Genomic DNA, 14,262 nt, shown 5'->3' on the forward strand with positions numbered 1-14,262 from the left:
AATGATACCAAAACCAGAGTTCTTGTCACCACTGAAAGCTGGGGTCTTCTTGTAAATTATAAAGGTTGTTGGATACTGGGGGCAAATCAGCCTATATTCATTAGCAGTATCAATGCAAATGGAAGAGGATATTTTCAGGAAAATAATTTTCCCCTCAGAGACATGGAGTTTGTATCTGAACCACAGAAGTTTGTTTTAAGCTAAGGAACAAGACGCAGCAGCATAGCTGAAGAGGCAAGTTGTTTGTTAATCTCAAAATATTTAATTGTGTAAACACTGGCAGAGGCACTATGTTTTTCTCTTGTTCTTCAATTTCCTTTGGCAACATCTACCTTCCTGTTCTGGTTTGGTGGGTTTTTTGGTAGCAGGGAAGGGCGCCAGGAGTGGCTCCAGTAAGAAGCTGAGAAGCTCCCCCTGCCCCAAAATCAGCCAAAGAACCATTAGAGGGACAATAGATTAACACACACATGAAAAAAATAACATAATGCCTGAGCAGAGAAGCACTTGGGGGAGAAGAGCCATGCTGGAGAGGGAGAGTGGTGCTGGTAGAGGAGAGCGGGTGCTGGTGGTTGTTGAGGAACAAGGGGAAGAAGGTGCCCAAGCAGAAGTTTCCCTGCAGCCCATGGCGAGATGGCAGCTGTGCCCCTGCACTCATGGAGGAACGTGGTGGAACATTCCCTGGGGTGCCAGGAGGGGTGAACTTGGCCAGTGGAGTTGGATTTTGTGGCCAGTGGATTTGCTGCCAGTGAATTCGGATTGCGCAGCTTTGGAAGACCCCGGCACCAGGGGAGGTGGTTGTTCCCAAAGCAGCCCATGACTCTGTGGGAAGGCCAGGCTGGAGCAGCTCCGGACCTGGTGGGAAGGACTCATGAAGGAGAGGTTCGTGGAGGACTCTCTGCCATGGGAGGGACCCCGTGGGGAAGCAGGGATGGACTGTAAGGAATCCTTCTTCCTGAGGAGGATGGCACGGCACGAACCACCAGCCTGTGAACTGTCTCTAAACCCCATCCCCTCCCTCCTGTGGTGCTGGGGAAGGAGAGAAACTGGGAACAAAGTGATTTGGGCCCGGGAAGAAGGGAGAGGTGGGGTAACATCTTCAAGCCCTGCTCTGTGTGTTGTCTGCGTCCTGTGTGTGTTTGATTGGTGTGAAATTAAATTATTATTTTTTCCCCAAGTTGAGTCTGTTTTGCCCAGGACCTTAATCAGTGAAGAACCTTCCTTGTCCTTTGTCTCAAGCCATGAGCTTTGTCCTTCTTAACCCAGAGTGTGTGTGTGTGGGGGGGGGAGTTAGAGTGAGTAGCCATGGAGCTGTTCCTTTTGTTGTTGTGTTGTCCCAAACCACAACACTTCCATACTAGCTTAAGGCATTTTGCAGCCAGGTTTTGCAGAGGGTAGGATTTCACAAAGACCATCCAAGTTCTATGCAGCAGGTAACTTCTACCTATACATTCACAGAGTATATAGGAATGCATGTCCTGTCCCTAATAACGCCAAAAGACAATTTTAAAATTCTACACCTACTACTTAACATAAAAATAATTTTTACATATACTAACAAGTGATGCCTTTTAAATGCACTTCTGTGCTCCCCCAAAAAAAGTGTGCTCTTAGATATCCTGCTACATTGTAAGGTGAAACAGATAGCTCAGTTTCTTTAAGAAAGTAGAAAATTATGTATTTTATATATGCATTATGTACAACCAGCTCAAGTTTTGTCATATGTTTCTGCTTAAATATTGTATGAGGGGCAAAATCCTATCCTGCCAACTGAATGACTGTACCTACATGCTTGATACCTGTTTGCTAAATCAGGAGGCTGTTGGACAAGTTATGTGGAGTGAGTCTGCAGAAGGTTGAACTACTAATGAGGTAAGTGATGGGACTGGCAATGACAAGCTCAATTTCAGACCAGTAGATCACCACTTTGAATTAAAAAAGATCATTGGGAAAGAGAAGTTCTGTTCTGCAGTGGTACAGCTTAGGTATTCTCAACACAGAGACAAGACAACTGTCATATACTATTAACTTCAACTTATTTTCTCTGATACGACTGAAATCAGAATCAAATCCTTGAATATAAAGGAACACCACTCACAACATTGTTCTTACCAGTGAGCCTTAAACTAACCATGTATGAACACATGTGCATGGAGGGATATTATATAAAAAAATAAAATATTGACTCTCAAAACATATATTTAAATATAAATGGCTTATGAAAATCTAAGACCATATACTTGATCCCTTAGGAGTTATTATTATAAGTTAATATTCAGGAAGGAAATACATTATTGCATCTTAACTGAGAAAACTAGATACCCAGATAAATTATGCGCAATGGCAGCTGAACTGTTATTTATATTTTCTGCTAAAGGGAGCTAAATAAGATCAGACTGCTTACTGTCCTCTGCTGTAGTCACTGAAGTCCAGTTGCTAAAAGCACTGCCATAACCGTTGGAGGCAACAACTCTCACTTCATACTCAGTGTATGGCTCGAGATCTCCGACCCTGTGCTGTAAGGAAGCAGTAGGGCTGGAAAGCAAACTGAAAAAAAACAACCAACCAAACAAAAAGCAGCATGAGTTACATCATTAAACATCCCAGCACATAAAAGAAAGACTAAAACATTCAATGTCTTGTAACAAAACCAGCCACCCTAAAGGTGAGTCATATTCAAGATAATGGGAGTTTTCCTGCTCAGCACTCGGTGGTGGCCTTGCTATGGTCTGCGTACTCTAAAATGTCACCAGCAGAATCCCTCCGCCGCATCTGGAGCTGGTAGCTGGGTGTGCCTGGGGCGTTGTTGCGAACTGGAGTAGACCAGACAACCTGAAGACTGGTTGGAGTGGCAGATGAAAGCCTTGGAGGCATCACGCCATCTGGAGCTGTTGAAAAACATGGATGAATTAGAGCAGAGAAAACCATGGATAACATATGCTGGGTGGAAACAAAATGCTCCATATACTGGAAAAACTGTTCCTCAGGATCAACAGCAATGTTAACATGGTCCATTTAGTTCAACATTTTCACTACTGAACAATGCTATTTCCTTATTTCTTCTTTCCAGTGCATGAATATCACTTTGCTAAAAGCAAACCTCCAAACACCATAAGTAATTCAGAAGCAACATATTCCCTACCACCTGTTCAAAGATTATCTACTCCTTGTGCCCAGCTCTGTCACCCTGAGAAGTTAAAGAAATGCTTACAGAAATGTTACTCAGCAAGAGTAAAATTGATCTGGCTTTTTATAATTCAGATACTTTCTAACTCTTATAAATAATAATTTCAAAATAAAGCAGTTGAAATTTTAAAGGTTAAAAGGTCTTTAGCTAGAAATCAAACTAGATTAATTGAAGTCTCAGTCTCTAGCCCACTGTTTTGTTAAGGAAATTAATTTTTATGAAGGCCAGGAATCTGTGGATCAAAATCTGTCAGTAATGAGCCCAGCAATGACCTTTAACTGCTTCAATTTTCACTGCATGCAGCAAGAAGAACTATACCAGTTTGCACCCATGAGTTTATGGCTTTGTTTTTCTTTAAGAAGAAAACAACCTGTTGAAGAAACTTTCTCTGTATAAGCATAATTGGAACCTTTAAGTATAGTGCACCTCTGTAGCTCTAGCTCTGTAGCTCTTTTCCAGAGAGTTAAAACATGGGAAAGTTACTGCCTTTGTAATTTAAATTATTATATAATAGTCCTGCTTTTTATGGGCCAGTAGTTACCATTTGCTTCTTTCTTTGGTCTTTCTAACAGATGTTGGAGTTTTTTTGTTGCTGTTCTTTTCTTCCTTCTCTCTACTGGGAAAATAAAAAGTCTCACAGATCTATGACTTAAGGTGCAGCTGTAAGTCTTGGGGCACAAGTTGTAAGATGAATCAACAGTATTTTACAGTAAGTTTTATGATTTTTGTTTACCACCTGTGTATGAGGTGGTTACTAAGAGGAAAGGAACAGACTTTGTGATATACTGGCTGAATCATTCTCTCCCTGAAAGAAATGGAAGGATGGCATTGGCCCAGGAAAAAAAAAAAAAGTCATCAGTCATGTATGATAGTTTTTATTTATACTGACATCTATATACAGAGATATGTGAATTAGCATCTGGCAGTTTTACTCTCATTATACATACTTCTGACTGGAGAACTTCAAAATTGTTCAGCTCCAGCTCCAATTTGTATTACATAGAAAGGCACAAGACATGGCTTCCTCCAGAGACTTGTTCCCTTTCCCTTAAGTTCAAGGTCTGCCATTTCTCATAAGAAATTTTAACTAAAAGCTGGCAGCTGGGCTACCTGGGTTATTACTAGGTGTTTTATATCTGAGAAATGGCCCCTAGCCCTGTAACTCTGTTGTTTCTTTCAGGTCAAAATGAAGTGGAACAGGATCTCTAGCTTTCCTCACTCACTCCTCCTGTCTGTTGCTGTGATAAAGACAACCTAACATTTTGGGACTTGAGCCAGCCTGGCTGCTTTTGGATGGTCCCTCCTGCTGCTGCTCTCTAGATCTAGCCAATAAAGCTCCAGTAAATCCCAAGTAAAACTGAACTCTTCCTGGTTCCAAATCCAGGAGATGTCCAAGACTAAGGTTCATGGTCTGCAAATCTCTTGCCAGCACCTTCAAGGCCAATGAATAGCTTGTGAGTACCTCAACTCAGAGAGAAGGTGGCTGATTTAACAGCCCCCCAGATACCCTCCAGCTGAGCCATCAAAACCAAACAACTGCACACAAAATGCCTCTGTGAATTAAATTTCACTCTTACAGTAAAATAGAGAACATACATGTAACTCACTTACATTGTTCTGTTTATCAGCAACATAACTAATACTGGAATTAAGTTGTGCAATAAGAGGGTTTTTAAATCTTATGGATGTAAAGTACTGTACTCATAGATAATAATGAATTAATTTGGCAACCCTTTACAAAGTGATTCCTGAAGTTGTCAGCAGACAAACTCAGCAAACTTTCAGCATGAGAAAGATGGCACAATTAACAGGAATTACTGGAAAGTTTTAAAGTGTTTTCTCAAGCTGACACTAATAGAACAACTCAATATTCCTTCAAAGCAAGGTATTACCTCATTTAAAACTGAATTGTCTGTAGCTTTAAATGCACCAGTTGTTTATGTGTGCACAGAAATTCTACACAGCAAAAAAAAGCTACATGTAAAAATGAACCTAATTAGCTGAGCTGTAATTTGGCCAGGAAGCCAAAGGTCACATTGTTATTGAGGAGACAGTGTGAACAACTCACTGAGGAGGGAAAAGTGTTAAACTTATTTCCAGTTGTGTCAGGACACATCAATTCACCTTTGTCTTTCATTTCTCAATCTGTTAAATGGAGATAATAATACTTATCCTTCTTTATAAAGCTTTTTGAGATCTACAAAGTAAAAGCTTCGATTAAGCTTTATGTATATATAGTGGTGGTTATTATAGCGATACAGGAATGTTCATCAAAAACAAAGAGGTAGCTGTCTAAATGTAAATAACAACTCATAGTGAGGATGTTATTTTAATGGCGTAGGTAATCTCAGCTAACTGTTCAAATCTCTTCTACCAACAAAAGCACAGCATAGGAAAGAGTAGAAAATGTGAAAGTCAACTGACCTGTAGTACAAGTGTAGCCCAGGACTTAAAAACCAACACATTAGAATATACAGCAAGTTTATCCCATCTGAAAGACTTCCTGTCAGAGAATGTCCTCAGTTATGCACTAGAGAGTGTGTCCCCAGTTCTGCACTTCCAAAGGAATGGGGCAGGGAGGCAGAGGGTGCAGCAAAGAAATTGTCAAGTCACTGATGAATTGTAATGAGAAAGGTGCTCTGTTAAACTAATCACACTTTGATGTCTAAAAGTACAAAGCACTTCCCCGCAAAACCAGTAATTTTAAATTGCACACAAAGCATCCTTTGACTATTTCAGACACTCCTCATCACCAAGGTCTTCAGTGTAACATTTCCCTCAGCTTAACCCTTTTCATCCAATCCCTCTTCCTGAGAGACTCCTTACTACCCAAGTAATAACTGGCAACCAGCAATAATTCTACCATGAATTTCTCAACAGAAGAGCCATGTATCTATCAGCTTGATATATTGTCTTTAAGATGCAATGTTGCTCAAAAAGCTTCCCTCAAGCTTCAATATGACCCTCAAGGGGCAACCACTCCACTTGCAACCTACTGAATCAACATCTAGCCAAGTAAATCCCCCCTTAGCAGGGCAGAAAGTCACTCTTTGCACGTGACGAGACTATAAAAGTAGAAAAAAAAACCTCAACCAGATGTCAATTTTAATCAAAGAATTATTAAAAAGCCCAAAAAATAATATAAAGTGAAGACTTTTTCAAACTGACACTGACATATTTTATTCGAGATTATCAGGTACATGCAGAAGAGTCAAGATCTTATCCCTGCACAGCCACTGATGTGCTAAGGAGTCTTTGAAAAGTGTTTCAACTTCTTGCCTCAATTTCCTTCCTAAGCAACATAAGTAGTAGTAGTCAGCTTTGTAATTATTTATTTTAGGGCAGGAAGCGTTGTGTTAAATGACTATACTGAAATATTTACTCCATGTTGAAAGCCTGTTTTTCTGAGATATATTAACTATATTTATTACAAGGATATATATGTGCTTTAAATTTTCAGAAACTAGAAGAATTTAAGTATTATTATTAAAGGTGAACTATCATTAGGACAATAAGTTATTATTTAGTTATAAAATGTCTATGCTGCCAATATTTAATAAGAGACAGAAAAATCAGTAGAGTTCAATTTGTTATCTACCAAATTGGTGTAAAGTTATACCAACTTTGAAGTGAAGCAACACCACTTTTAACAGTGATCAGATACATTGGCCCTGCTGTATCCATAATATCTGCATATAGGCAGCTAGAAGAGCTTGGAGCCATGTAAATGTAACTCTACAATTTGCCACATCTGCATATGTAAAATATTTAGCATGGATGATGCACTTGCATGTTAACAAAATATTCTTCATACTCATGTATGCAAAAGATAACTGCAGGTCTTTCACTACAGAGAAAACAGCTTGTGCCATAACAGCAAAGAAAAGTTTCAGTCAGACTGCGTTCAGATAAATGTCTTGTTCTGTCATGCCTGCTCTCACTCTTTTCCAGGTTCAATTCACAAATCCCATTTCTCTATCTCATTGCAGTGGTTGTTTAGATACTCCTGATTCATTTTCTATTTTAGGTACCCATACTGAGATCATCTCATTACAGCACTTTTTATGGCAATATGTTCTATATGTTGACATTTGTCTCTCCCGGTTTTCACAGGTATGCCTGTTATCTACTTGTTTGCACAGCCCAAATAATTCCAGTCACTGCACTCTCCATAATTCTCAACATGGCCATGTGTTTTTGTTTCATTTAACTGAAAGACAGGCTATGATGCTGGGCTATATGTCATCACTAGAAGGACATGCTAGTTATAAACCTTTATCTACTGGGAAAGCAGAAGATTGCTTTTTTGTTTTGTTTTGTTTTTGGTTTTGTTTCTTATCTTCACAGGTTCGTTGAACTTTACTCTGGTTTGGTTTTAAACCCTCTTTTCCCAGTTATCTTTCCTACTCAGTGTAAAGCAAATACACACCGTTGTTCTTGATTTTTCATTTAATATATACTTTCAACCATCTTGTTTTCACCCAACCCAATGCCTAAAGAACGCATAGGGTATCATTGGATTTTTGTTTTTAATTTTAGAATTTCAATGATATATGTTTTCAGTTATAGATATATCTCCATCTAATAACACATATACCAGGGACAACATACCTCTTATTCAACACACATCCAGGCACTTTGGAACATAAAATGTGGAAGGTCCATGGTGGACTTCTTTTTTGTTCACACCTCACATTCATGAAATTTTATTTTTTGAAATATAATGTAAACAGGGTACAGAAATATCTTATTCTCTCAGTGATGTCCTATTTAATACATCAGATCTATGCTATAATAGTACTTTCATATGAAAAGGAGAGGCTTTGTAAATATTTTCACTTCTAGCGCTAATCTTTAATGTTACTTGTAAGGCACAATATCACTTGGAAATTGAAAATAAGAAGTTTGAAAAATCTACCTTTATCTGGATTGAGTGGGGAAGCTCTAACTGCAAATTTTCCCCTGCTTGCACTATTTGGAATTACAAGTTACAGAGTACAGTTTTAGTAGGGTCCTGAAAATCAACTCCACAATCAGTTTCAGGCTTTACTCCATGACCTGCAGACCTGAAGTACAGACAACTGCCTTTGGAAAACCCAAAGCAGGTTTACTTGTTCCTTATTAATACTGCTCTAGTGAAAAAAGAAATCAGACCTCCCCCTTCTTTTAATGAACTTTCCTTCATGTACAACTTCAGCATCTGCAAACCAGATATGGGTCTCAACTAAAATTATGTGTAAGAGTTGGTCCTTTCCTAAGTGTTATATTTTACTGAGGTCAACCTTATAAAAATGTCTTCTAGATTTGTCACCTTTACCTTTTTATAAGAAGTAACCTGTCTCATGCTAGATAGAAGTTTATCCATGTTACTTAGCGAGAACTTTGCTAAACTAAAAGCTACAAAAGAATGCCAATAAGCAATTAGCTGAATGATTAATTATTTTAATACCTGTAATAAAGGCATTGGACGGAATTTATGACTGCCTAGCAAAGCTATTATCCATCAGACTGTTTAAAAGGATGCCTTAGCCAATAGCTGTCATATCATAAAACTGATTTTTAAAAAAATACTATGGGGAAAAAAACATAAGGATTGATATTACAAAATCAAGCAGATATCACAATTATACACACAGCTCCTGAGGGTTAATTGTGACTCTGGTTACTGGAAAATGAAAAATCTCTTGTGAAAAGGCTTTCAGATCTGCCTCTTTTTACTTAGGGAAACAGATCTGGCAAGAGCAGAGGGAACAAGATCCTATCTTTCTCCATGCAACAGCTTCAGCTGCCCACGTGAAGCAGCTTTAGAGATGAATTTCAGAACAACAGATATCTGCAAGCAGAGAGCTATGACCAGAGGCAGGTATGTTCGCTTCCACACTGATAGAAACTTCTCTAGTGAGAGTCTTGTAGGCTGATTGTGAGGAGCAACTCAGCTAAATGGAAAATTCTTTATGTTGATTGTAACATTTCAAAGAACTGTAAGCTGGCTTTTACGCTTTTTACTTCATGTTTGAAACAAAACAGTTCTTAGATAGCTCTGGAAATAGGGGATTCCCAAAAGAAACAAAAGAAAGCAAATTGTATTACTGATGGTTGGGAAAAGACCAAGAAAGAAAGTTTAAACCTAAGTAGCTTAAAAGAATAATAGAAGAGCAAAGGGATAGACATATAGGAATCTTCAGCGTCACAGAAGTTTTGCAAAGACAAAGGGAATCTGTGTCCTGGGAAAAAGGACATGCCCTAATGGGATTAAACTGCTGCAAGAAAGATTTCAAATGTCCATCAGGCTAAACAATTTATTTTTTTTTACTAGAAATGAGACAACTTACAGTTTTGTGGAAAGAAGATGCATAAGATTGTTTCCTGATGAACTCTTTTTCTGCCTTATAATTCAATGAAGGGGACCCTAATAAGATGAAGGACAAAGAAAAAGGAAAAGGCACAGAGGTGGTGATGTTACAAGAAACATATGCCTCAATCTGAAGCACAAGTTTTTTTAAATTATTTTTAAAATATTCTTTTATTCTATGATTAAAAGGAAAAGCATGACATAAGATGTTCAAAATCAGAACACAGCATTCTACTTGAATTAGTGGATGTGGTTTCTACAAATGATTGTTGTGGTATCTCCACTCAGCGTGGCAAAAGGAACTAAGAAAATACAGCAACCAACTGAAGGTTAGAGAAAGTGAGATATTAGAAAAGAGCTGAATGTTCTCATTAAATAAGAAGTCTCCTGGTTCAAATGCCAGCATTATGTGCACACCTGCAGAATGAACGTGCCAGTGGACTCACAGAACAGTCCACTCTGCTGGCAGAAAACTAAAGTGGTGCCAGTTTATGTGCATTTTGACAGAAGCATCGGTTTATAAGTGCCTATACATATAGACTGGAGAACAATGCAGGTTTGAAAATAAATTAGATCTTCAATAAGATTACTCGTAGTTATTGCAAATCCATACATTTCTGTGCAGCACTTAGAGAATGGTGTGAAATAAGACAGTTTCTGATGAAATCTAAGCTCAAAAGTGTCCATAAATAGAAAAGGATCTGACAAGATGACAGATCAGCTGATGTTAGGGGGCTACTATGCACAGTGAGTGGTGCAGCCTTGTTAGTTCTCGAGAGTCATACAGGTGTCTCTGACATTCCAGGTCACTGGACTATCTTTCGGCCATGAAACAACTGAAGCCATAACAGACATTTCCCTCCTCAAAGTTTTTCCTTATTTGCAGAAAAAGGACGAAAAGAGGTTTCCTAAAAGTTTCTGCTCCTAATAACCCAGGCAGCACTGAGCTGGATTTGGTTAACTGCTGATAATTAACTTCTTTATGCCATATGTGGTAAGCACAAAACCCCCTTGTCTATTGTCATTGTCTATAGGGAAAATGGGAGGCAGGTGTTGAGAAAGAAGAAAGTGAGTCTTCCCACCTACAGTTGATGTCCCTATCCCTCTCACCTCCTCCACACCTAGCATGGCTAGAAAGTCAGACTCTCCAGCATGCCTGGAGGGGACTACCTCTCTGTTGTGGCTCTGCCAAAGCACTGCATCCTTTTCAAGCTGTCACCTCTCCTTCCCCTTCTGTAACAAAAGACTGTGCATTTACACTTTGACACATCCAGTGGCATTTATATGTTTTTTTTAAACTAACACTAAATAGTACTTTGATTTGTAAATAGAGAGAAAAATTAGAAAAAGAGAATCAGTATTGTTGAATAAGAAAAGTAAAGTTTCAGTTATAAATGAGAAAAACTCTTACCTTACTTGAAACTAAATTAAATACCAGTTGTTTATACAATGTGTGTGCGAGCAGACTCACATTACGGGATCAAATGACTTTGGCATTACTGGGAATTACAAGGTCACAAAGATCAAGGCACTGCCTCTTTGGGTGTGAGTATGTTTGCATATCTCACCTGAGGATGTTCCACGATTAATACATCTTAAATAAAGCTTTAGTATTGGTTCTAGTCTCCTGATGGTGCTCATATAAAACAACACTAGGGCTGTTATTGTATTTCAGATTTTGTGATGTGATCATGATATGATATTCCTGTAATTACTGTTCTTACACTACTGTTTTCTGCAAGGAGTTTGCACAGTTCCTGAAAGCTTTTGCATATTATAACTTACTTAATCTTCTGAAATATATTTTTATGAAATATATGCATATGGCATATGAGAAAAGCAACTAGTTCTTGGGTATTTTGTTTGTATATAAAAAATGTCATAGGAGTGCAATAGGGAATATGTTACCACAGAAACCATGGAATTTTATCTTCTCATTCACCATTTTCTCTAAGGTGTAGGTGCTTATCACCACACTATCAGAGAGTCTTCCATGCACTGAAATAAATATATTATGACTGAAATTTGTGAAGGAAATGCAGTAATTTGGAATTTACAAAATCTCATAAACATTACAAACTCTAACTTTACACACTGGGAGTCTCCTCTTTGCTTGCAAGAAGTGCTGTTCACCTAAAGATGGTGAAAGTCCTGCCCTTCAAATACTGAGGATATGATTCTTTGAGAATTTACCTCTTATACTTCAGTCAGCTGTCTTCTAAAATTTTGCTCCCTGGAAGTCTTTTTCAGTAGCAACCATACTCTCACAAATGGAAGTAAAAATAAACAAACAAACAAATAAATAAATAGAAATTACTGCTTTGCTTCATTTTCAAACTATTGAAAAGCATATTATATTTCCTGCTCACCTCAGTTGAATGAAGCTGAAAACAAAAATATAAAAGCAATAATACTTATTAAGTAGAAAGTCTGGTTTGTGTATTATCTTAACCTGCTTCTCAATTCACTCCAAGGTATTCCAAGCATACAGCCTTTGAAGAGCCTATACTCTATAGTTTTCTTCTGCAAAGTACAGCATATGTCAGGCTCAGACAAAATACCTAAAATGTCTATATATTTTATTAAAAGCCTATTTTTTCCTCTCTCTCTCTTTTTAACAAAAGTCTAATTTAGTTGTTGTTCCCTTAGGTACAAAGTACACAGTTCATAATTCATTTAATATAAAATGTCAGTTTAGATTTTTGCACTTCTTTGATAAATGAGAAAAAAACATGTACATTTCAATTTCCTTCTATGAGGTTTTCCTAGCAGAAGCCCCTCTTGCCATTGTGCTGCTCAAAGACCTTTGTGTTAAATTAAACATCAAGATTCAGAAACTGTAGGGAATGATATTTCCAAGACGTACAGTACAAATATATGAGACTGGGAAAAAAAGGTAATGATTTCTCCTACCAGTAAAGTGATCTCTCCCAAAGAGCATCTTTGATCCTTGAATTAGTTCTCAGTTATAATTTAATATATCAAAACCGTCAGCAGCTTTCTTTACGTTTAGATAGAAAGTGATATAGTCAGCTCCACAAAGAGCAAAATACAACATTCAGGGGCTTGCTTCCCTCTCAACATGTGCTTGTTACTCTAAAGTCCATCAATATTAATGGGGAAAATCTGTGTATATCAAAGGAGATGGCAGAGAATTAATTTAATTGTATCTGTCATCATTAACAGTATGGAGTGTTTTTCCCTATATAACAAAATCCTGCAATTGATCAACACGCACAACTCTCAGAGGGGTAATCTGCACAATGGCAAAGAGCAGAATAAAACAATTAGTTCTGAAAATAAAACTATTATTTTTAGGAAGATAACAGCAAAACACTATATTGTTCTTTTATGTAATACATGAGGCTGAGAAATCTGAACTATCACATTTACAGAGTAAACAAGAATTCTTATCACTTCTCAAAATTGCCACCTGCAATTCTATGGCTGTCACTTCACGTTACAGTCTAGTTCAACAGCTGCAGTATCAATAAATTAAGCTGTATTAGAAAGCAGCAGTAGGATCACATTCTGATGCTCATGCTGAATATCAGCACTGATGAACAACAGACGTCCAGATCCACAAATGCCTAAAACTCAGGACCTGCTCCTTCTGGCCCCTCTGCTGGTGATGTGTATGCTGCTTCACCTTGACCAGAAAGTTTTTTTAGCCCTGGATTACAATAGAACCTGTTCTGTCTCTTCTCACAGGAAATATTTTTTTTTTCTTTTGTTTTCCACAGCAGCAGAGTTTCAACAGGACAGATGGACAGTAATCTGCCTACCTTGCTTATATGAACCCAGAGATGATTGTGCTGACCAGTAAGTGGGTGATGGGAATGTTAGTCACTTTGGGATGAATAATCCTGATGTTTTATTAGCCTGTGCTCTAACAGAGATAAACTATGATAAAATACAAAAGATGACACTTAACAATGGCAAGAAATTCCTAACTGTTTTTATGGATTGGTTCCCCACTAAAAACAGCATTTCAATTGACAGAAATATGATCCAGGTGTTACCCACTGAAGCAAAATATTTAATATTTAAGGTGAATAAAAAGCAATTCAGACAAGCCTATTCACACATGGAAATAATCTGTGTAAAATATACAGTTGCCTTATCTGATAAACAGGTTAAAATTATTACCATCTTTCACACCTGACCCATCCACTTATGAATGTTCGTACAGCATTATTAAGTAGCTACTCAATAGCTAATGTCCAGTTCTAACTACTTTTAATGAATAAACCACTTATATGAATTAACTCTTTGTTTCATTTCCTCGGATAATGTTGAAGAACACATAAATTTATGGAAGTGTGCCAATACACAACAATGGATGATCTATTCCCAAATATTTTGACTGAAAAGACCTTGGCTACTGTCTTGTTCAAAATTGTGTGGCCTAATTGATTATAAATCTTAGTAATACCGTCACGCTTTATTTAAACCCAAGCCAAGCTGACCGTTTTTTCCCTTATATGCCACAAGTCATGTCACAGTATTTACTCCACTCTCCACATACCATACACCATATGTTGAGGTAAAGGAAATACCTTGGCGATACTTACTCTGTAACACAGATTTTGTTCAATCTTTTGACAAAAAGTAGAGGCTGGGAAAACTTCCTCTACTTTGTTCATTTTTAAAACATAGACTGAAAAGGCTGAATATGCATCACAGAAAATTTAAAGCTGCTTAACTCAGAGTCCAATCATCAGCA

The 14,262-nt window shown here is 37.7% G+C and overlaps 1 protein-coding gene across 1 annotated transcript in view; it reads right to left on the bottom strand.

The window, feature by feature from the left end:
- Positions 1-14,262, bottom strand: part of USH2A (Usher syndrome 2A (autosomal recessive, mild)) — a 393,962-nt gene that overhangs the window by 139,272 nt on the left and 240,428 nt on the right. Inside the window, exons 38-39 of the mRNA XM_009994736.1 lie at positions 2,735-2,885; positions 2,402-2,544 (exon numbers count right to left, since the gene is read on the bottom strand). Of these exons, the coding sequence (XP_009993038.1) occupies positions 2,402-2,544; positions 2,735-2,885 (294 nt within the window). The remainder of the gene's footprint in view (positions 1-2,401; positions 2,545-2,734; positions 2,886-14,262) is intronic.

Source organism: Chaetura pelagica, unplaced genomic scaffold, assembly GCF_000747805.2.
Source record: "Chaetura pelagica isolate M959 unplaced genomic scaffold, ChaPel_1.0 scaffold2, whole genome shotgun sequence".
Classification (NCBI taxonomy): domain Eukaryota; kingdom Metazoa; phylum Chordata; class Aves; order Apodiformes; family Apodidae; genus Chaetura; species Chaetura pelagica.